This window comes from Pteropus medius, unplaced genomic scaffold (assembly GCF_902729225.1).
Source record: "Pteropus medius unplaced genomic scaffold, Ma_sr-lr_union100, whole genome shotgun sequence".
Classification (NCBI taxonomy): domain Eukaryota; kingdom Metazoa; phylum Chordata; class Mammalia; order Chiroptera; family Pteropodidae; genus Pteropus; species Pteropus medius.
This window is the reverse complement of record NW_024349519.1, coordinates 12467926-12493147: the sequence shown is the minus strand read 5'-3', so window position 1 is coordinate 12493147 and position 25222 is coordinate 12467926. Positions and strand designations below refer to the sequence as shown.

General features: G+C 35.9%; 2 protein-coding genes across 6 annotated transcripts in view; one reads left to right on the top strand and one right to left on the bottom strand.

Annotated features, from left to right (window-relative positions):
* Window positions 1-12190, top strand: part of MRPS35 (mitochondrial ribosomal protein S35) — a 33711-nt gene extending 21521 nt beyond the window's left edge. For all 5 annotated transcript variants that reach the window (XM_039882433.1, XM_039882431.1, XM_039882435.1 and 2 more), the window contains one exon: window positions 10644-12190. In XM_039882433.1, coding sequence (XP_039738367.1) covers window positions 10644-10913 — 270 coding nt within the window. In that variant the 3' untranslated portion in view covers window positions 10914-12190. The remainder of the gene's footprint in view (window positions 1-10643) is intronic.
* Window positions 12191-13554: 1364 nt separating this feature from the next.
* On the bottom strand, window positions 13555-25001 carry MANSC4 (MANSC domain containing 4). Its single transcript, XM_039882862.1, is given in 4 exon segments — window positions 13555-14225; window positions 16582-16716; window positions 19213-19760; window positions 24344-25001. Coding segments are annotated over 3 exon segments (1035 nt in total). The 5' UTR covers window positions 19442-19760; window positions 24344-25001.
* Between the last annotated feature and the right edge of the window lie 221 nt (window positions 25002-25222).

Here is a 25222-nt window from a genome sequence, read left to right as displayed (position 1 = left end):
ATTTCTGTATACAGCTCACATTTCATTTGACAGAGACTTTATTCAGGTAGTCTGACCTGTGCCCTGTTGTATTTAAATTTTTAGAACATGTATCCTGCTCACATTCTAACATAATACAATAACAAAACTTCCTAATTAGCTTTGTTCCATGGTATTCTTTAAACCTTCCACAAATGATTTAGTTAAGAAATGATTGGATGAAACATTTTGCAAAGTAACTTGCACGAAAGATAGACTAAAACACTGACTCTGGAAGAAAGAAAAAAGCGCTTGCTTTAGAAAACTGAGATCTGATATTAAGTCCAAGGGTTCTTGGATGGTTTTGATATTCAATTACTAATGGTTGCTTTTTTAAATTTGAATTTTTGGCTATCTTATCTAGCTTTTATGATAGTCTTGATGCTAGTGAAAAATATATCTAGCTTTATAATAAAGTGGTTCTGAAAAGTCATATAACAAAATAATCTAAGTTGGATAGCTTCACACTCACTAAAAGAATTAATTTTTAAAGGAGACCTTGTTGCAAGTATTTCTGACAAAAAATGAATGAATCTTTTTGCAGAGCCATTTAATGTTTGGTTTATAGGTTCATTGTGATTGTGCATGTTCATTACCAGGTTATATTAGAGAACTCTTGAACTGTGTTTGTTATTTTATTTACTCTTTCTTGCATTCAACAATGATTTTGTTTTTGTGTACATGGTACAACAATAAGTATTTGTAGGCTATCAAAATGAATGAGCCTCTGCCTTTGAGTACTTTTACTTCTGGAAGGAATCGATGGTTATAATATATGTAGAATCAAAAGTTACCTGCGGATTTTCCCTGCAGGGGGTTGTGCCCCTAACCCCCACGTTGTTTAAGGGTCAACTCTAGTCTTTTTCACTAGATAATAAAGGTAGGAACATAGTATTGTGAGAGGCTCAGACAAGTATTAATTCTCCTTGGAAGCTTCACAGAAGTGGCGACTGCTTTTGGAAGATGAGTAGGAGTGTGAATGAAGATGTGGTGAATGAAGAGACGTGGGTGAAGGACTCTAAGCCTTGTGGGTTTACAGAGCAGGCAGAAGTTTGGTGTGGCCAGTGTGTAAGACTTAACAGGGCAGAGGTAGGAAATGAGACTGGAAAAGTAAGTCAGACCCGAATTGCAAACAGATTGTATAGCTTATTTACAGAAAAATATTGGCTATCCCAGCAAGACACATCTCTTTAACGTGAAATGTCTTTATGCATAAACTTATGTATAAACTAATTATGCATATACTAATATTACAGTGTTTATTAAAGAAAAGCAACTAATTAAATACATTAATTGAACTCCCAGATTGAGTCTGAGCATTGATGGTAGACCAATAACAGTAAAGAGTTCTTACATGCTACCTTTTACTTGACTCCAGACAAATAGCACATCTGGCCTTTTTTTAAAAAGTGGTTCTGTGATGAGAGTCAACTGTCTGTCTCTGACTTTCTTTTTTTTCCTCTGTGCTGTCTCAAATGCTCACCTTGGATACCGAGTTGTATCCAGAGGTCAACATTGGGCTGAGGTAGCGTTTTACTAGTTGTTTTTGAGAAAACACCTCTTTCACAGTGGTTTTAGTATTTATGAAAGAGTAAACCATCCTTATTGCAAATATCAAGTGTGCTTTCATTAAAATGAACTTTTAGTTGGTTGATGGGCAAATAAATGTTTACTGGTTGCCTGATATTCACTAGGTGTTGTTGGATATGGAGGTTAATGCCTAAGGGGAAAAACATTATGTCTTCTGTTGAGGAACACTAGTAGAAGCAAGTTGGTTTAGTAGTAAATATTAAAGTGTTATAAAGGTTGTATAATTTACTATTTTTTTATTCTTCACTATGGATATATTTCTTATATATCCTTAATGACTTTGATACCTGCTTTGAACCTCTTTTTTTAAATTGAGATGTAATTGACATATAACAGTTTCAGATATACATCATAATGAATCAGTGTATGTATATGTTGTGAAATGATCACCAAAATATGTCAAGTGAACATCTGTAGCCCCTCATTTTTTTTTCTTGTGATGAAAACTTTCAAGATCTACTCTCTCAGCAACTTTCAAATAGACAGTACATTATTGACTCCAGTCACTATGCACTATAGTACATCCCCATGACTTATTTCATAACTTGCAGTTTGTACATTTTGACCATTCTTACCCATTTTACTCACCCCTCTCTGCCAGGCCCCTGACAACCACTAATCTGTTCTCTGTTTCTATGAGTTCAGATTTTTTTTTGTTCTGTTTTGTTTTGTTTTTTAGATTCCACATGTGAGATCATATGGTATTTATCTTTCCCTAACTTATTGCCCTTAGCATAATGCCCTTGAGGTCCATCCATGTCGAAAATGGCAGGATGTTCTTTATTATGGCTGAATAATATTCCACTATGTATATGCATATCATGTATTTTTTATTCATTCACCCATTGATGGACACGTAGGTTTTTTTCATGTCTTAGATATTGTAAATAACGCTGCAGTGAACATGGAGGTACAGATATATTTTTGAATTAGTGTTTTTGCTTTCTTCAAATACCCAGAAGTGGAATTGCTGCACCATATTTAGTTTTTAATTTTTGGAGGAACCTCCATACTATTTACATAGTGGTTATGCCAGTTTACATTCCCACCAGCAGTGCACAAGGATTATCTTTTCTCCACATCCTTTTCAACACTTACTGTTTCTTGTTTTTTGGATAATAGTCATTCTGACAGGTGTGAGATGATGTCTCATTGTGGTTTTTATTTCCCTTTCTCTGATGGTTAGTGATGTTGAGCACTTTTAGGTACCTCTGTATGTCTTCCTTGTAAAAATGTCTGTTCAGATTTTGGGCCCATTTTTTTAGCTGGGGTGTTCGTGTTTTTGCTATTGATTTCTATGAGTTCTTTACATATTTTGGATACTAGCCCCTTAGATATATATGAACCTCTTATTCTTTGTCTAGCTACTGCTTTGCATAGGTAACAAATTATACTATTTTATTTTCTGTATTAGTCAGTATGGCACTTGACTACAGTTTGTCTTAGTCCATGTTTCATGTACTGTTTTCCATGTATGTTTTGTCTAACTAATCCTAAGGCCCTCATTAGCATGCATCTCACCTTATTGTATTTTGTTCTTCAGAGTATATAGATCAGTGCTAGGTAACAATACTAAAAGTTCTATTCTTTTGGATGTCTGTAGATAGACTTTTGAAGTAGAAGGTTTTCAATGTGGTAAGGTGATAAGTAACAAATTCCCTTTTCAGTAATATAAAACAGCATACTTGTTAGATGCTAGCAATAATTTAGCTTACTGGTATATATTATTATTATCTGTTAATAAAATTATTAATAATCAGTGATTATGCTCAATTTTTAAGAAATACCTTTGTAACAGTTTAGATACTCAGTTTTCATGGACGTATGATTTGGATTATGTGTAGATCAGGTTTGTTTTCCACTTGATTATTATATGTTTTTCGAAATATTTAAATGCAAAGTGTTATAGTTACATTATTTTGGAAAGTCTCTACAGACGTTTACTTCTATGAGTTTATTTCATGATGCTAATTTATATTTGACAATATTAACAGAATCTGTACTCTAGAAAAATATTGGCTACTCCTAGCAAGATGCATCTCTTTCATGTGAAATGTCTTTATGCATAAACTTATGTATAAACTAATTATGCATACACTAATATGAAGGTATTTATTAAAGAAAAACAACTAATTAAATGCATTAATGGAACTCCCATGATGAGTCTGAGCATTGATGGTAGACCAGTAACAGTAAAGAGTTCTTACATGCTACCTTTTACTTGACTCCAGACAAATAGCACATCTGGCCTTTTTTTAAAGTTGTTCTGTGGTGTTACTCTGAAAGTCAACTGTCTCTGTCTCTGACTTTCTTTTTTTTTACTTCTGTGATGTCTCAAATGCTCATCTTGGGCGAATACAAAAGGAAACTATAAGGGATGGAGGTTAGGGAGGAGTTGTTCCATTTTTAAAAAGAGCTTTAAAATAGTTTGGTTTTTTGTTTGTTTTTTAACACAGAAGCATTTAATGTTGGCTACCGATTTTTAATTTGTCCTAACCTTGAAGATCAGGAATCAAAAAACTAGTCTATTACAATCTCTTTATTATATATATTGAGAAAGTAAGAGTTAGAGGACTTAGCCCAAGTTTACAGAGTTTATTAATTGAAGGCCTCAGACCTGAACTGCAGCTTCAGAGTTTCATATTCTTTTCATGGTATCATATTATTTAGTTTTGTTCAACTTTGACTTCTGTTATAAAATATTATGAAATAAAAGAGATGAAATCAAACCTGAACTTTAGCTGCTAGTTTAACTTGCTATCTTTTCAAACTTAATAATCTACTAATTGAAAATTTATCTGTCTTTATAACCTGTTTTCTCCTGGGGTTGCATCAGACTCACCTTTGAAGCTTTTTAAACTGCAGTTGCTTGGACCCTATGGAATCAAAATCTCTAGTGGTGACACGTGTTTCATTTTAAAGGCTCCACAGGTGATTCTGCTGCTGAGTTGTGATTGTAATTTTTCCCAGTTTTTGAGTGTTGTTAATAAAGAAACTGATTAAATGATTGATATATCTCTTTTAAGACTGTTTTTCTATATATATGTCTAGTATCACAGCTGAGGGTGTGGGATGGGAATTCAAATGAGAGGCCAAGAAAATGGAGGGATTTGTCTATCATACATAAACAGATTTTTTGAATTGATATGGTAGGCAGTTGGCCCTTGTTCTAGATTCTTGAGTGGGATGATGTTGCAATGAAGGTGATACTTCTCATGTCTCTTTACCTTCAGACAAGACTTTGTTTTTCATCCGATGTTCAAGAGTTTACCAGGTACTTAAAGACCTTCAAGAAAAGTTTGTGTTCTTTCCTCCCAGTGTGTGAAGTCATAAACCTGAGCGTTTTACTCTTTTCTTCCCTCTCCCTCTCCCCTGATATCTAGTAAGTCACCAGGTCTTTTCAGTTTTAGCCTTTAAATATCTGTTAAAACAATTTTCTCTTCTTTATCCCTACTGCTACTGCCTAGTATGTGTATTCATCACCTTTTACCTGAAAAAGTGTAATAGCCTTGTAGATTTTCCTGTCTCATCCATCTTCCATATTGCTGTTAAAGTAATTGTTCTAAAAAACAAGTCTGTTGTGTTATATCTTTTATAAAATCCTTCAGTGGTTCCCCATTACCTAGGATTAAATCTAAACTCCTTAGCCTGTCTATTCACAGCCTTTTGCCACCTCATTATCTACTACTCAGGAAATGTAGATGATATATCCTATACCTCAGCCATAATGAACATAATATGTCCTTTCATAACTTTACATGTGCTGTTCTCTTTGCTTATGATTCTTTTTTCAAAATATCAGCCTTGCAAAGTCATGAATCCTTTAATACATCTCCCATATAACCTCTCTTAGATATTTCCCGCCCATCCTTTTTCCCTCCTCCCTCCAATTAGCATTTCTTTTATTACTTTTATGGTAATTGTCTATATACGTGTCTGCCTAACTCCATCAGACTGTGAGATCACTGAGGACAAGGACTGTACGTTTTATTGTTTACATCCCCAGTATCTAGTACAATGTCTCGTATGTCAGCATTCAGTAAATTTTTATAAAACCAATCTGATTTGAATTCCTTGACGTATTAAGTTAAAAATTTACCTGTGATAACTGAAGAATTGGCAGTAACTTTTTATCCTTTATAGATCTTTACCTCTATTTTTTATGATTTTCAAATAACTTAGATTTTTTTAAATGGTTAAACTGTTTTCCCTCATATAGCACAATGCCTTACTTGTAATCATGAGAAGTGGAATATTACTATGATTCATGTCCTAGGCAAAGGGAGTTGTAAATAAAATGGTAGAAGGTGACAAATTTGTGTGTTTAGTGGAACAGCTATTTCTTTGCTTTCTGTTATATCAGAATAAACTGACTATTGCATGAATTAGCTGTTATATGTTTTCTTTGTATTGAATTTATGCTTGTAAGAGGAAAAAAAATGATAGGTTCAAATCGAATTATTCTTTTGTTTTTTTTATATTCTTTATAACATGTCTTTGTTCCTTCATACATGTCACTCTGGGGTCGGGGAAGGTGGAGGTGAGGAGAGGGGGAGCAAAGGAACAAAACTAAAAATTAACTAAATTTAATTCTCTTTAGATTTAAACTCCAACGGGGAGACTCTACTGGCATTGTCCAGTAACTGTGGCCAGATGGACAAGATAATAACAGGGAAACATAACTGTCGGAAGCCAATAATCTACACATAGGAATTGCTAATTAATAGAGTAAATGAATTGAGTGAACGAGTGAACTGACCTAGGTTAGGCTCTCATGAATCAAAATACCACAATAATGTTATTGTGGTTATGATTTTTAAAATAGTCCTTAATTTTAAAGAAAAATACAACTATATTGTGGATGAAATGACAAAGTCTGACATTTCCTTCAAAATAACTCAGGGCATGCTAAGAGAGCAGTGGATAGAAGCATATATGAAACCAGATTGGCCATGAGTTGTTGAAACTGGGTGATGGGTACATGAGACAGTTCATAAGGTTTTCTCTTTGCTTTTGTATATATTTCTCCTAGTACTGCTGAGCACATAGTAGGTTCTCAGTAAATGTTTTTTGAAAGGGTGCCCCATAGCAGTTACAAACCAAAAAGGAACTTTTTCTATTGAGCTGTTTTGTTTAAGAACGCATGTTTTTTTGCTGTAGGCTTTCTCATCATTTGAATTTTACTTGATTCTATCACCATAGTGTAACTTTTTAAATTGATGGTTAGATCTAGAGGCTTAATCAAATTCCAGTGTAATTTTTTTTTTTTTTTAAACTACTGCATAGTTGGTATTGTGTTCTTCTGCTAGGAAGTACATGATATCGGATTGTTTCTTTTTGTGAACTTTTTTAAAGTTAGAAGTTATAGAAAAATGATAGGTTTTTTTACTGTATTGATAACTACTGTAAAATAAATTTAAGCATTGATCCAGGCTAAATTTCCCAAAATACATTTTCACAAACTTTAAAAAAAGTATTAATTTTTATTTGTATAAGGTAGTTCATAAACAACAGAAAATTGTTTCTCACAGTTATGGAGGCTAGGATGCCCAAGATCAGGACACTGGCAGAGGACCTGCTTTCTGGTTCTTAAATGACATTTTCTTTCTCTGTCCTCACATGATGCAAGAGCTTTTTATGTGTGTGGAGGTGGGTCTCCTTTATAAGGGCACTAATTCCATTCATGAGGGTGCCACACCTCCCAAAGATTCTACCAAAATGCCACTTTGGGGATTCCATTTCAACAAGAACTTTAGAGGGACACAAGCATTCAGTCTGTTACAGATACTTGAGTTGCTCTGGTTTTAGATTTGTTGGGACCTGTTAAGTAGAAGTAATATAATATAAAAACTGTTTCAGAATCTCATAGTTATAATCCCATAGTACAGATCTCATATATAACAATACAGTTTTCTGTTGCTCTGTCTTTGCATTCACTAATTTTGACTTGTGCTGTATGCAGCCTACTTTTAAACAGTGATTTATTAATTTCAGATATTGTATTATTGTGTTTATATTTACCTTTAAAGTTTAATTTACTGCTTGATAGTTGTAGTGGTGCCCTTGACATAGGAACATAGATTTTGAGGGTAGGCTAATGAGAGTTTGAATACTACTCTCCTTCATTCTTCTTAATAAGTTGTTATTAGTAAGGAGCATTTATTTAGTGTTTACTGTGAGCCAGGTGCTCTAAGTACATGGCTATTACTTACCTCTTAATCCTCAGAATAGCCCTGTGGAGCAGTTCTTAGAGAAATCCAAGCCTATCACAGTAGTAAGTGATGAAACTAGGATTTACATTCAGTTCTATAAAACTCCAAAGCCCATGTTAAATACTGTCATACCACCTCCCTGTGTGACCTTGAGCAAATAGCAGATAGATAGCCCCTCTAGCTATAATTTGGAAATATAAAAAAGCATTGGAAATTCCTAGTCTTTTCATAACTTATTTGGTAGTGAAAGGAGATCTAAATGGATGAGAAGCTACTTGTTGCCTTGTTTATCCCATTAGAATATTTATTCTAATGTATGTGAATATTCATACATATTGCTACAAAAATATTGTTACTATCATATCTTGGAATTTACATTAAACTGTGCAGAGTTTGAATCCTAAAGCTAGAATATGTCGAAACATGAGTTTTGTTTAGCTTGCAACCAGAGCCCAACACTACATTGTGGTCTGTAAAGGATTAGTAGGAAGCTTTTTTACAGAATGCAGTTACTTTCCCTTACCAGGAACTGTTTAGAGCAATGGTAATTTTCTCCTGTAAATATACATTATCCCTTAGTGCAGGATTTCCTAACCTTTCTCATGTCATTGCACACACAGAAAATTCTTTACTGACATAAATAAAGGAGAAAGGTGCTTGTAGCTGCTCCTGCTACTCCAGGCTCACTTGGCCACCTGAGGGCTGAGGGAATCAATATCATGGCACACCTATTACACATACTGGCAGACCAGGGTAGAATTGTATATACCAAATGTCAGAGGAAGGTAAATAAAATGTTGGAAATTATTAGTGGATTTACTTCAGTTACCTCTTCTGTTTAAGCATCTCTTTTAAAGTGGTCAAGAAAATCTTGATAAACCTAGGTGAAACTTAAAATTTTTTAAACATTTAAGTAATCTTTATTACTCTTGTAAATCAATTAATAACAACTTACTACTTACTTTATTAAAATAATAATCTCAGTTGCCTTCTAGCAGTCAAGAATGAGATTAATTGACTTTTTTACTTAACACTTTATAAAATACATTTGTTGGCCTCTTAAATTAATTATACTTCATTTGTAAATTAGAATTATGAAGAAACTATGACACTGCCGTGAAACATATAAAGCATTCCCAAGAGTGGATAGGACCATTTGTTTAGAGCATTTGCTTTTTTTAAGGAACTTACATTTATATCTTCCCCAAATATTAGAGTAAAAAGTATGTGAAATAGGGTAATTTTGTAAATTTTTTTAATGTACAAATTCAGAGTTTAGCTGTTAGAAATTGTTTGCAGGTTCGTGGGACAGGGCACAATAAGAAGGTGTTTCACATTATTCCATTCCTCTCAGCCAGCCCTAATGCCTCACTACCACATAAAAAAGGTGCATAGAGTTGATTCTCAACTGGGTAATATATTTCTAGAACATGAGTTGAGACATTGTCCTCAGCTATAAATTCTGTATGTGGTGAGCTGGGGCAGACAGTATAGTGGGCTGTGAGTATAGTTATCCTACTTTGGCTAAGGAATTTGGGGATCAGGGGAGACACTCAACATCCTATTGGTTTCTCTTGAAGGAGAAAGGGTACCCTGTCTGAAGGATGAAACTGGGATTTCTCCTTATTTTGGGTCTCTGTAGGAGAGTTTCTTTCCTAGGCTTCATTGACCTGACTGGGGTTTGCTGAGTCAGTGGCCTCTCCAGTGGCCTATTTGCCTTTGGTGGGGCTATTATTTTACCTTTTGAGGGACAAATCTGTGTTGTTGTTGTTGTTGTTGTTGTTGTTGTTGTTGTTTCCTGTGGGGATAGGGATGGGAGAGAGGCATCGGGGAGAACTGTTTACCTCTTTCTTGGTGCTCACTTAGTTCTGAGGAGCCTTAGAGCCCTGTCTGAAAAGGCTGGGTCTCTTTCAAGAGGAATTTTTAGAAATAAAATAATATTTCTGACAGCCTTACAAATCTACCTCTATTTTAATACTTTAAAAATGTTGTAACTTTGGGGGTTAACACCTTAAAGATGTAAGAATAGTGGACAATTCTGTAATAGCCTATGGCTCAAATATTGTTATCTGTTTGGAAAGAACGTGCTAGTATTCAGAACCTCTTTGAACCAGAGCATTAGCTGCATTACTTGACTTATTTTTACAGAATGTTATATCTTCATTTAAATCGTTAAGTCTGAATTATATTACTACGAAAACTATCAGTGTTCCCTAGAATAGCATGGTAATTTTTGTAAGAAAATACAAAAGGTAAAAGAAAAGCCCCACCAAGGCAAATAGGCCACTGATTCAGCAAAATTATTTGCATTATAGGAACAGAAAATAAAGATAACACCAAAACAAAATTCCAGAATATACGAAATCATGACGACTGAAAATCATGTATTACATATGTACTTTACATTTTTAATGTTATAATAATAATTGATCTTTCCTGTCATCTCAACAGACATGTTAAAAAGATACAGTCTCCACTCATTATTTTTAACTTCAAAAATGTAAACTGTTGATGTGTTAGAGTTTAGGGACTATAAAGCTGCAAAAAAATGCATTTTCTCTATCTTTTGGAAAAAGGTATTGCTTTATAAGTGAAGTTAGAGTTCGTGAGTGCTAACGAGGTGTTCACATAACAGAGTGTGCAGCCCTGAAGCTGTTGGTGCTGGTGGATGGCAGTGCTGGATAAAGGAGGCAAATCAGAGTGTACATACGAAGTATTTACCAGGGGTGCTCCACATTTTACAAACTGCTCTTTCCCTGAAAATCCCACCTTTGGCTTTGGATAATATTTCTCAGAATTCAGAACTTGATTTTTTCCTTTCAGAAAACTGAAGAGTGGGAGAAAAATAAGACTGAAGCAGACATGGAAGAGTATATATGGGAAAATAGCTCATCAGAAAAAAATATCCTGAAAACACTTCTGCAAATTAAAGCCGCTGAGAAAAATCTGGAAGTAAATAAGGAAGAGCTCCTTGGTACTAAAGAAGTTGAAGATTACAAAAAGTCTGTTGTTAGGCTTAAGAATGAGGGGGACAATGAAAATACCCTTTCTCACTACAAAGAATCAGTGAAGAGACTATTAAATCTGACATGAATTATGTAGAAAAATCTCTATTAATTTTATGATCTATATGTGATTGTTGTCTAATTCAATATAAAGTTGAAAATGTTAAAAAAACATTGTTTTACTTCAGAGTTAAAATTATTTCATACTAATGCACAGTGGCAATGATTATTCACACATTTTCTTATTTATACACTGGGGTAATTAGACTAGTTGGAACTCTGTTTTCTTCTGGTTTAAAGTGTTTTGATTTTATTCCTACCATAACAACTTTAGTATTATAATACATACATATTATAAATTATACATGTAGTTATTTTGTCACCTGCTACATTTGTTTCCTTATGAATTAGCACTTACTGGTTACTTTTGAATTATGATTTCTGTCATTTGGGACGCGAGGCCTAGAACACAGTCCCTGTTCAGTGTACATAGCTGCTGTCCAGTGCATTTTTGCAGATGCCAATTCTGATTAGAAGCAGGTCTTACTTGTTTTTTCTTACCTAAAAAGTTGGTTCCTTCATTCTACTTTGGAGTCACTTTATGTTGCTTCAACTTTGTTTAATATCCTACTTTCTATTTTCTGGAGCTTATTTCTCCAAACCCAAGCTTACAGAAAAATGGAAATGGAGATTAACTGGTATTCATCTCTTGATTCCCCAGTTAGAGCTTCCACAGCTCAGGAAAGAGATGAGGTATAAGGACCTTGAGCTTAACTGGAGTAAATGACAAAATGAGAACTGCCCTAAGAAACATTCCATTCAATTTAGCTGTCAGTGTTTTTAGGTATATCTGTAAGTCATTTTTTACCACTTCCAAAGTTGTCCTCAAGTGATTAAAATCAAAATAAAGGAATTGTTGAGTTAGTTATTCGCCTAAGGTTTATTTTGCCTGACAGAATTAGAGAACATAAATAAAAGCCAAAAGGAATTTCAGAACAATTATACAAAGATTTATACAAGTTGAAGGTATGATTTGGTATTAGAGGCTATAGGTTAGAAAGGACAACAGTAGGGCCTTGAGTACAAAAAGAGGGAGAGGTAGGTTGTATTTTCATTGGATGGAACTAGGGAATGAAAAGCAAAGTAGGTAAAAACTGAATATTTAGATCAGATTTAAAACAAAATGTTTGAATTGTTATGTTTTTAGAGACTCAGATAGAGTTAAGGAAGACTCAGGTGCAGAAATGGGATTGAAGAAGGAAACATTTTGAAGGAACGTGAACAAGTAGATTAATCAGTCCAGTAGTGTTAATACACAGATGCAAATGGAAGGAGTAATGATGTATAATAAAGAATTTGACCTTTCCCAAAGCTCTGGTCTCTTCCCTCAGCTTCTGGGAGGTAATCTCTGTCACACCTCATAGAAGTGTCTTTGTTTGGGGCTGAGCCGGTCACAATGGAATTTAGGGTGGGGGCTTCGAATCACCTGGTAAATCAGTCCACCTGGCAGCTAAGATCAACCACCCAGGTAATCAGTCATAACTATGTAATGGAGCCTCAATATAAACGAACACTGAGGCTCAGGCAAACCTAACTAGTTGGCAGTATTGTGGGCATACTGTCACGTGCTGGCACTGGGAGGGTAATGTGTCCTATCTCGGGGAGGGGACACCAGAAGCTATGAATTTGCAAACCTCTGGGACTTTATCCTATGTGTTTCTTCCTACGACTGATTTTAATCCATGTGCTTCCCTTGTAATAAACGACTGTGGTGAGTATAACAATTCTCACTGAGTTCTGTGAATTCTAGCAAATTAATGTAAGGGTGATTTGGGGGCCCCTAACCCACCTCAAACTTACAGTTGGTGTCAGAAATGAGGGTGGTCTTGCACAGAGCTGAAATACCTAGAGCTCGTATTTGTACCTGGGAAAATAATGTATACAGGTGGAGGGTGTAAACTAAAACTCCCAAACTTTATTAAACAGAAATCAATACAAAACAAAGATCTCAGTGCCATAATTATTGAAAGATGTTTTAAAAATGCAGGTGCTGGATTAGGATTGAGAAGGATTAATTAAATGAACATAGAAAACTATATAAAAATCAGGAAGCATTTGCTCATGAGTTAGCAACCAATTATAGTGTTCTTTTGCTCAAACCACTAAAATTTTATTAACGTGACAATAATTTGATTTTGACTGGAGACAAGATACGGTGGTCTTTTCCTCTATATCTTTTTTCTGTGCTTATTAAGAAAATGGAAGCTTTGAGTCTAACTGATTCTGAGCATGGACTTTTGGACCAGGCTGGCTGTTAAGTACTGGCTTCACTACTTACTCACTAGCTGTGTGATTTTAGGCAAGATACTTAGTCTCTCTTCTCGGTTCCCTCATCTGTATAATGTGATAATAATAGTATAATGGTTGATAATAGTATACCTAACTCACAGAATTGTAAAGATTCAATGAGTTAATGTATGTACATTACTTAAAACTATCTTGCACGTGATGCTACGTAACTGAAAAGGTCAGAATTTTCGAACTTTGGCAACAGGTACACTATTCAAAAAAATGGAAATAATTTAAAAAGCAGTGATGTTTATCAAGCCTTAGCATTTTTCAAAGGTTGGTAGGAATGGGCATCCTGTGCAATTATTATTTTAACCAAACTGCCCTTACAGAAAACTAAAAATGATACTCTTGAAAGCTTATAATCTCTACAGCTTTTACTATGAAGAGTTTTCCTTCATAATGTTATATTTTTAAATTTGCCTGGATCTTGACTTTTTCTGTCCTGGTTTATACTGGCCCTGCTTCTTTTGACAACGTGCCAGGATGACTATACAACAGCAAAGAAAGATGGCAGAGGTACCAAGGGCCACAGGAACTAGCCACGTCTTTGAAGTCACAGATGCACCATGCAATGTTGCATCTTCGTTCTCAGATGTCTGGTTCTTGCTGTTGTACCCTTTGGTTCTGTTCAGTAATTGTTTGCTGCCGTTGAGTTGGGATGGAATAGGCATATGAGAAAATTTTGTGTCTATGGGCACAAAGAAAGGAGAAATAGTCTTGTTATCTGGATTGTTGATCAAATCAGTACTAGATAACACCTTATTTACCTTTGTGGTACTGGAATCATTCAGAGAAATAAACCTTGCCCAAGAATCTGTGGTTAATTCCTTGGAATACCTGGTATTGCTTGTGTTTACAACCAAATCCTGATGTGTGGTTGATGATGGAACCTCTACTGATGAAAGCATTTGGTTTATCATGGTCGTTTGTTGTTTATCTAAATTCATAGTTTTTAGATTTCTTAGTCTGTCCCATCTATTAGATGAAGAACGGGTATTTACATATGTGGGAGGTGATTGTCCAAAAACCAGCAAATCTGGATCTATACCTGAAAGATAAATAAGGCATCATTCACTTTATTTTTTATTTAAAAGAGAGGACCATAAAGTACAGTTTGGAGAAGTCTTGGTTTTGCTGCAATGTGTTATTGAATTAAGCTAATTTCAAGTTCTGTCACTGCATACTCCTAAAGGCTTAGAAACATACTGGCCACATTTGAATTTATCTTAACTTTCTAGGACACTCTGTTATGAACAAATTTTGGATACATCATGGAGAATATGTCATGTCTGCCAGGGCTTTGGGGCAACAATAGTGAGTGTTAGTGCCAGAGCTACAGAAACAGTAACCATTTGAAATAAAGTTAAGCAAAATAGGGCCTGAGTAGTGTAACTGTATTCAAAATCATAAGGAAAGCCCTAAATCATTCCTTTCCAGTACCTGAGGGCCCTTATTTCGTCTTCAGTATTTTCTCTCTTCTTGTAAACTAACTCTTTCCCCTCTGACTTCAGACAAGCACAAATATTGCTTTGTCCTTTAGGGGAAGAAAAATCTCTCAGCAGCTTTCCAATGGTCCCTGACACTGTTTCTTCCTCTCTCTTACTCCCTCTTTGTCTCCCTGCCTCTCTGTCCAAACAGTAACATCCATTGCCTTCATTTCCTTTTTGACTTTCTTTTTGGCCTCTGTCATCTTGTTTCCATCCTCACTGTTCTGTCAAAATTATGCTTCTGAGATAATCAGTAGTTTATTTCCTGATCACTTGTATCTCATTGCTTTGGCTTCTCTCTTGTCCTTGATCCTGCTGGCCATATTCTTTTTGAAATTCTCCCATGATTCCTTGGAAGAATTTTCAGACTGCCTGCCTCTCATTTTTTCCTTCTTTTGCTGTTTCTCTTCTTGCTCCTAACTGGTTGTGTGGTTTCCACCATCTTTAGTTCTTGGACTTCTGCTGCGTTTTCTCTTTATCTCACACCCACTCCCTCCTAAGAGATTATTCTCATCAACTGTCACCACTACAATGAAGACAATGAAATTCACATCACCAGTTTTTTCGAATTTCTTGGGCTCTGATCTCATTTCTCCTTTGTTCTACTGGAGGTTCCCACATGGACATCTCATGTCATCACTGAACATTCCCAAAGCCAAAATCATTTTGTCTGCCTCTTTGTCTTATTCAGCAGCATCACCATTCTTCCATCGCCCATGGTGGAATCTGTACTGCCAAGTGATTATGATTCCTCTCTTCCTTTATCCAAAAAGTAAGTGCTACCCAATTCCTTCCCAATATGCTGGGAAGCATCCCTCCTCTTTGTTGCAACTCGCATGACCTTATCCAGATCTAATGCCTCCCTGACTAAATTTTCTAACCTGCATCCTATGTATAATTTTCCTTGATTAAGATAACCAGACACAACCTTTGTTAATTCCTAACTCTACACTCTGTCCAAAGCCCTTTTGTTACCCTACCTTACCCATATTTTCATTTTAGCCCCAAATGTGCCCTTACTCTAAGAAGACCAGTTTTCTTACTTTCCTGTGGTGTGATACAGAACTCCTTATCTTGCCTCTTCCTGAAGCCTCCTCTGGGTTATCTAGCTTGCTTTACTCTCCCCTTCTTTAGAGACTTTGTACTTGAGGCAGTATCACACATTATCGTATTTAATTATATGTTAGACTAATTGTAAGACTTGCCACATCAACTAGATCATAAGGAACTTGAAGGCAGAAATATGCGGCAATCTTCTGCAATGTTGAGCACATCTTGTAGCATTAGGTGTTCAATGAGATCGATAAATTAATCTCTTGTATTTTGATGAAAAAACCTATTCTTTCATGTTTACTAACTTGCACCCCGAGGTTATAAAACATGGGCAAAGGACAATTAAATATGTATTTTCCTAAAGTAAAATATACTTGTTATTTTGGGCCCAATGATATGCTAATGTATATCAGTAAGTGGTGGTACATTTCCCTGACCCTCACACCTGCCTTTGTAGATTCTGTGTACCCAGGGTCAGTGGACCCCAAAACTGCCATTTAGCTTTTTCATTACTTCTTAGTAGTATCCTCAGTAGAAATGCCTACTTTGGTTCTTACTGAGGGCACTTAAGACAAATGAAATATAATGCTTAAGCTCTTATTCAATCACATGTGATTTGTTATCTGCAATAAATTCATTGCTGAACTTATCTCTGGTGAACATGTCATACTAAAGGGAATTCCCTTTTAGTTTTCTGCCCTAGACGCTCAAAATTTTTCTGCCCTGGATGCCCAGACAGAGTAAATTGGAAACTAATGATTTGGATTCATACATGGCTACTGTCAGCCAGCTTCTAGGTTATATGCCTTTATTAGAATATTACCAATATTCTTCAAAATAAAAACAAAATACATAAATCATTACCGTCTGTTATGTTGTATAAAATGGCACTGGTTCCAGGCTCTAATATGCAGCTTTCCAGTGTTGGGCAGTGAATGTGGAGGCAGTTAACATTGTCATGAATTGGATCATGGTAGAAGACAGCCAAGTTACAGGCAACTGAAAGGGAAATGGGCAAAGTCCATCTGCAGGCAGTCCTGATACCTGCCAGTTTGATGAGCTCTGATAACATATTTCTTTCAAGAACACTGGATTAACAGTACATTACAGGGCTGTGGTCAGACCCTTTATAGACCATTATGAACTATAGTAACTTTCCTTTTAAAAGAAAATACCCACTGATTTCCTCTAAGTAATCTTTCATACATTCCAGTCCACATGGGATTACTTAGAATCCTTTCCCATTCCCAGTATTTCATGTGCATGAAAAATTCAATCGACTACAGAAATCTCTAGGGATTTATACATATATATCAGATTTCTAGGTGCAATGCCCTCTCAGAATGCTAAGGTACTGGAATTCACCAGAGAAAGACAAAGGAAAATAAAGAGACAAATACTATAACAAAAGAGAGAGTAATAAGGGCAAAAAAAGTAATGACTGCATTTCTGGGAGAGGCCAGATGGTGAAAAGGCAGCAGGCCTTGACCGTGGCTGACTGCAGGTGTGCACTGGCCCCATGTTGCAAAAACACATCCAATGAAAAGCCTAGTCAACTGCCATTCACAGAGGAAAGCAGTAGATGGACAAGAATGTTAGCACCTGGAATTCTGGTGGGTAAGGATACATCACTTGCTAATGCGGTACCCCATTTCTAAGTAAGTTTCCTCCTTAAAGCATATCATGTTATCACTGGGAAAACTTGTCGGATTTGTTGACTGCCAGTCTTCAGTCTACCCTCCCTAACGTGCAACACATATTTTCCTTCTGCTGTAGTGGAGTAGGAACCAAGTGATGGGAAATATTTATTGGCCAAAAGGCATCAATTTCTTTAATAAAATAAAATTACAGAGTTATTACATCTGATCACCAGACCTCAGAGTATGCCTAAAGCTGCTGTGTAATTGCTGTTGGCAGAACGTGTACTGCTTCTGTGTAAAGTTAACTGTAGAGAGTTAGTTGCCCCTCCCCCATTATTTCTGCACCCTTCATTTTTCCAGTAGGAGAAAGAATAGGACAAAAGTCAATAATACATTGCTAATATGTTATAGATTACATATACATTCCCCAAGGACTGTGCTATAAATTTTAAGAGAAATGAATAAAAAATATTCAAATTTAGATATTAAATTTCTGCTAAGAAAGTTGGTTCTGTAGGAAACAATTTTTAAAGGTGTCTTACATTCTTCCTTGTGTACATTTCAGAGTCCCAGTTTTGAGCAGATTAACTATTGCAGGATTGTGGTCTTTTTAAGTTCTGGTTTCCAGCTAGAAATTGAGATGTGTGTTTATGCCCTTTCTTCTGGAGAAAGAGTCACAACTTGAAAGCTACAGAGTCTCAAAAATCATCTAACTCTACTGGATGTTTATATTATCTTGAAAACGCAGAGGCCACACAGCTTCCTTGTAAATCGATGCCATGAGAAAATGCTGAAAAGGTACAGCTTCTTCCCTATTCCCCCTCAGTGAAGGTTTCCAGGAATTAGAAGCATCTCTATGGTGAAAATCTCGATTGGCCTCCTTTTCAAAAAGATTTCCCCTTAATAAATTAATTGTTCTCTTCTGTACCTGATTAACTTTTGAGGGCTTAGGGCTTAGCTTATGACAGCTTTTCACACTACGGTCTTTTGTAGTCAGTTTAGACTCTCCAAGTAACTCCAATTTCCATCTGGAAATCTTACATGCATAATTGGATAGGAGGCACTGGCAATTAACAAGTCAGAATCAAATCACAGAAAAAAGTATGGAACACCAAGAAAATTATTTTAAAGTCATGCGTTGCTTTCCTTGTTTCTTTCCAAGTAGCTTTAAAACCTTGAGAAAATGAAACCTTGAGAAAATGAAAAATAAGTCTTTAGACAATTGTAACTTGAAATTCTGTAACATTTCCCTAAGTACGGGCTTTGGTCCTATTATGTGGATGACATTAAACCCTGATTCTGGATTACAGACAAAAAAAATTGTTAGAATATTTTGAAAATTACTCTTTTCTTTTTGTTATTGGACATATATCTTCCTATTTCTTTCAAAATATGAATCACAATCTAAATCCTGTTCAATACATTTCGCATTTGGTCAACACAACTAAGCATGTTGCAAAAATTTGAAATGACACCGATATCATCAAATAACTTTAAAAAGAAAATTATCATAAAGATTTTAAAAATAAAATATGTTCTATTTTGGGCTATAAGAATGTTGTTAAGTGAACACTTAAGGAAATATTTTCATTTAAAACTTTGGTGAAGAAAAGAGGAATCTCTGTTACCTGTAGTTTCTACAGCGTTCTGGATCATTACTAGATTTGTAAGTCCAGCCTACACTGTCCCAGACTATAGTCAGTCTCAATGTCTCTTCCTCTCTCTCTGTCATGTCAGGACATCTTACTTAGTCTTTTTCAACTGTTCACTGGACCCTCTGCCTAGGATTCCTTCCTTAGGTCTTCATTTTGGAAGTTTCCTCTCACTTTTGCTCAGGCATATCATTAATACTTACCATCCTTCCTAAGACAGCAGCTCCTACTGCATTTCTGGCCAGTGCTTTCAGAATAATACCTCAAGAACTGAGCTCCCATCTTCTGAGACTCCTCCAGGTCAATGAGAAGACCCGGGAAGCGACGAATCCAGCAGTCTCTATAAAAAATGGTGGGCGAGCAGAGAGAGTCTGAGGTCCACCCCATACTTAGGAACAAAATCACATCTGCTGCCACCACTGCCACATGCATTTCCCTGGTAAGAAGACTCGGCAAAAAGTCTGATATCCAGATAGAAGCTGGAGCTGAACATCAGGGTTTAGGACACTTTCTGCAACTTCGGGGCTGTTGCTAAGGGAGAGCTTCCTTGGGACTCTTGAGGGGGCGGGGGAAGGGGGAAGGTCACCATCTAGAAAAATGAGGCTGATTTTTGACTGCTTATTGATTTTTCTTTTGTTTCATCCCTGTTGAGCCCCAGGTGAACACTTCTGAACACTTTCCAGGCCATTTCAATACTCTGTCCCTTAGCCTCTTGAAGACGTAGATTCTCTCCTCTGCTTTTCTTCTTTCTCTGAAAGTGAATAGTCACAAACACCTTTTACTAAGTAAATATAAAGACAAGTGCAAATCCTAGCCAAGAGTCTTTTTGAGGAAAACAATAGTTTAGTCACTTGACGTCAGGTAAGGGAAGGATCCATTTCACCAGAAACAAGACATCGTTCTGTCAGGGCGCTTCTGTATGGTTGGTAAGGAACTTGTGACTACAGATTTGTTTTCAATTATCTTTCCTTTTTCTTGACTTTAAGTTCTAGTATTCAGGTTCACTAGAAAACCAGTTTGTGCACTGGTTTAAAATTTTTGCTTTTACTAAAAATAAAAGATCTTGAAAGTCGATGAAAACTAAAACAAGTAAAAATAAAAATTTTTAATTTTGCTATGATTTTGAAAATGTCGAATATGGATTGTGATCACTTCTCATGGTCAGGCATTTTTTGCCAAGGGCAGCCACAAGTTTTCTGAGAAGACTAAAGATTCAGTAAAAATAACAGCCTCGTAATTTAGATGGAATACAATACTCATTAAGGTATATATTGTTTAATCAAGAATGAAAAGTGTAAGTCACAGTGAAAATTGTAAAGAAGTTCAAATTGGGGGTTGTCTAATCTGTTTTCTGACGTTCGTGTTTGGAAGTTATAAAGGAGCCTTCCTTAGGAAGCACATATGTAAAGCCATACTATCTCTGATGGAAGCAGGAGTTCCTGAGAAATGTGCATTAGGAAAATAGTGAAATAGTTTTAAATTTCTAAATATTAATAAAATTACCTCAATTGCAATACCAAAACATTTGAAAAGATAGTAAAAGCAGTGAAAATGGCCTTTTACGTTAAGACTGCATGTTTTATATCCTATGATATCCAAGATGCAAATTAGTTAAAAACATAAAATTGTTGCTATTTTTAAAGCAAATAGAACATTTATAGTTCAGATTTTTTCCCATTTTTAAAAAATTGTTGCTTTTCTGTATCTATTTTTATACAAAGCATTAGTAATCAGCTTTGGGCATAACATACAGTACTTTTTTTTTAAAGAAACTTTCTATCCTGTGATCTGTGTATCTTTGATACGTTTTGCACAATAAGTCATTCAAACTTGACACAAAAATTAACATTCTTTGAACTTTCATCTTTCTCCCTGTTTCCTAACAGCCTAATTATCATATATCTTTTGATTTTTTTAGAAACATACTATTAATAATTGATAATAAAGAGGAAAATATTCAAAAGGCTGAATAACGTTAAAAACAAAACAGTTCACTTTCTTCATAGCAAAAATTATATCACGAATTAACTCCTAACCTTGCATAAGCCACATAAAATATACTGAAAGTGATAAATATTTTATTCTAATGAACTCATAGAAAGCAAGTTTCAGTTGCTTACCTCCAAACAATCTGACTGATCTGTTCTGTGAGGAGAAAGAAGTTTCCTAATGGCAAAGTAAGGGACAGGTGAACAAAAAATTACTCCGTTTTTCTATGAGATTCCATAGCTATTTTAATTAGTTCATGCCCTGGGGACGAAAACCGGAAAGTCTACTTTCTAACCTTTTAACCTCCACATCTTTCAGTCACATTAAATGTAGTTTCTTTTGTGTGATATATAATTCCTTGATGTTCTCATGTTCCCTGAAGGGATAATGGACAATCCACAATTGTTTAATTCTTTCACTATCAAATGATGTTCAAGTGAAGATCAAAGTTGCATTTTAAAGAATCTACAAACTCTGATGTGAAAGCATGCTTTAAAATTTTAAAAACGAGGTTTTTGGTGATTGTTTAAACAGTGAGTCTGGAAATGAGTAACTTCTTGAAGCCAAGTAGTTTGAAAAGGAGAGATAGAAACTGGACTGCAGAGACGGGGAGGAATATACAACAAGCTGAGCTATGTGGCCCAAAAGCATCTAGTGTCAAAATTTGTCCGCATGAGATGAAATTGCAGAAACCAGTAAGCAACTACAACTCAGAAGAAAACATTGCTAAATAGCTTTTGTACAAATCTTCTCAAATACCCAGAATCATTGCATTATTGTAATACAGTGATATATTGTACTTATTTCCAATTGGGCACTCTTGAGAGGGGTTTGAAAATTAGATTTCTACCCTAAAAACTAATCTTTCCCAAGAGCCTGATTCAGTAGCTATGGTTTGGGAAGCAGAATTCTTATTTTTATAAGTGTCCCAGGTAATTTCCTGAAAAGTTTGGAAAACACTGATATAAGTGACAAATAAATGGAAGTTTTGCCCACATGAAGATATTTAACCTGAATTAAACAGAGCCACTTTAAGAACTGTGCTACTTTTAACTCATTTAAATTGCCCTATACGCTCTAATGAAAAAGAAATGGGTTTTGCTTGTAAAACTCCAAAAAGTTATGTTAGGAATATTGGAGGGACTAAAAAAATAAAGTTAATTTTTAAGGGGACATGAATAGCGTAGGTTGACTAAATTCAAAAGACATTTGAAAAATAGTCAGTATTTCATCCTTAAAGTTGCTAATTGTATTATTTATTTAACATTTTCATTTCATCAGCTGATAAAATTGATGGAAATTGTTTTAAAGAAATGGGGCCTGACATTAACTATGTCATTAATTTTCTTAAAATATTTCACTTTTATTAAATTGATATGCATTCATTTAAAAAATCCAAATCATATTAAAAGGTACAAAAAGTAAAAACTATTCAAGCTCTTACAATTTTAATATTGTAAGGTGTAACATGTAAACATCCTTCTAGACATCTCTAAAAAACATACATTCATAGATTTACATAAATGAATCCATACTGTTTCAGAACCTGTTTCTTAAAAATCCAGTATAAAATTATATTTTTCGGTGTCTCTAAAGAAAGTTGTCTCTAGATCAAAAGTTCTAAGAGCTCTATCATGTTTTATTCTACATATGCACCAAAATTTACTCTGCACCTCAGTTTCCTCAGCTGTAAAATAGTGTAAATAGTATCGTAGTCCATATAAAGCACTTACAACGGTGTCTAGTATATAATGAACATTCAGTAAATGTTAGCTACTATTACTATTATACATTGTTTTCCAATTTTTAATTATTAGAAGCAGCATTGTGATAAACATCTTGTACTTAGCTTTTTTTTTCCATTCTAGGTCAAAAGGTATATATTCCATAAATTCTTAAAGAATAGCCTAACTCTGTGTTTGACCATTACTGGAGTCTTCTGTAAAACTGATTGTGATGTAAAGTGTCTAAGGCAAATCATAATTACCACCAAGGCCAGTCTTTGTTATTCAATGATCAGTCAATAACAGATCTATAAAATTATGCCTCCAGTTATATGTAAGCAATATTTTTGTGAAGCTTGGAAATGGCATTTTAGATCTTTTATAAATAAAGTTTACATTGCTCTGACTTCACATTTCTAGCTTAACAGAAAACTTACTGTGTGTTACTAAACTGATTTGATCTTTTAAGATGCTTCCAATTTTAAATGACATTATCCTGTTAGGGACAAATAGCTTACCGGATCAGTGCCCAGCATTGTCAAACTCACACCCTAAATTCCTTGTCCAAGTTGATCTTGCTCTGATATTACTATGTGAGAATTGCCTTTCTAATGCACATCCTTCTTTGAGTGTGAGTTTTTTGATCTGGTTTTAAAAGGAAGAAAATACCAGTCTGAGGCATATCTATGACAGTTGGAAAACAAAAGCATCCATTGGCGAAAGATTCTAAAGGGATGGAGGAGAGACTAAGAGCCTGTTCTTCTTGGCTGACTCACTGAATCTGGCATTGTGGCTGATGGAGGCACAAATAAATCCCAGGTCCAAGTCTTTCTGATACAGGGGGCACCTCCCAGCACAAGTTCCCCAGCTAAATGCCTAATACTGGACATGGCAATTTACCTTCCCAAAGAGGTTGCTAAATTCATGGTCACTCACCCCCAAAGAAAATGTCTCAACTGCAGTCTCATTGAGAAGTGTGAGAGATCCGTGTGAGAATGGAGTTTTATCAGTAATGATTTAAAGGCCAGGTGAAACAAGGTGAAAAGCTACAAGCTTTTCAGTCTAACAGAAAGAGGCAAGTCATAGATCCATTTCTGTTTCCTTCACTTTTCTCAGGGAGGCCAGAATCTACTAGAATTCTATATCTTTAAAATTTTAGTTCCTTATTCATGGTGTATTATAAAGAAATTAATGGATGACATTACCTCACTGCGAAGCAGCTAAATTACACAGAAAGAAGCACAAATGTAACTGAACAATGTATTGAAAGGATTTCTTGTTTTACAGATATGACTTTCTTCTCTGGTTTTTAACCCTTCCTCCTTTGTAACATAACATGTTAATCAGCATCACAGGAGGTATCTTCTGTTTGAAATAGGGTAAATGTGCTTATGAAGAAATTATTATTTAACAACTTGTCATTCAAGAAGAAAGCTGAAGCTTGTAATAAGAAAAAGTCCAATCATATACTCTCTCCAAGTTGAGAATTATTATAGTTGGTTCTCAAATCTTGATCTGGCAAAGTTTTCAAGGGGTTTTTTGTAAGATAAGAGTGAACACACCCTCTGCTCCCTCCCAATCCTATCACTCCTTCTTCTTAGAGGAACCTAACAATACCCACCTCCGCAGGATTAATTCATATCTTGTGAGCAATACAAAGTCCTTCGTATTATTTGGGGCGAGCTTTCTATTTGCAGTGTTTGGTGAAGGAAGATGGAGCAGAAGTGATTCTTAAGTCCTCAGACTGTGGGGGCAGGGGTAGGGGAAGGAAAGGTAAGAGGGTGGCAACAAAAGCCACCACTGCAGGCAAATATGAGCAAAACTGGTCCGACCTTCTGCCCACAGCTAACATTCTGTAATGGCTAGCCCCACCGAAATGAAGTAGGGAAAGAAATGACGTTCCCATAAGTTAGAAAACACTTTAAAAGAAGGCACGTGTTCTAACTTCATTTAGTTGAGTTTTACTTCTTTCTTTTAATAGCTTAAGAGGATAACGGGCCCAGCCGCAAATACAAGCAAGCTCCTCTGCTTCCCAAACCTTTTCATCGGGTGCACCCATGCACTGAGCCCTGCAGAACCTGCTGCCATCTGGCTGGACTTTTTTTTTTTCCCCCTGCAAGATGGCTCCTACCTACACAATGACCATTCCTAAGACTCAGCTCTAGGTGCCACCTATATGTCCAGAGTCGGCCGGTGACCCCCAGAACCCTGGGACATCAAACAGGACTGTTGGCCAGATGGGCGATACAAGATGTGATGCCCCTTTGACTCCCTGGAACCCAGACTTTCTTCATCTTTTATCTCCCACGCTCGTTTCTATTGCCTTTTTCCTTCCCCTCTTGTAAAAGAGCGTGGAAGAAAAAGCAGACTGGCTTCCTCTGGCCTCCTGTCCCGCGCGAGTCTCGCTGCAGAACCCGGCAGGCTGCAGAGTCGCTCCGCCCGGCGTGTGGGGGAGGCTGCGGGGCCGCGCCTTCCCGCCTCCCGCCTTCCCGCCTCCCGC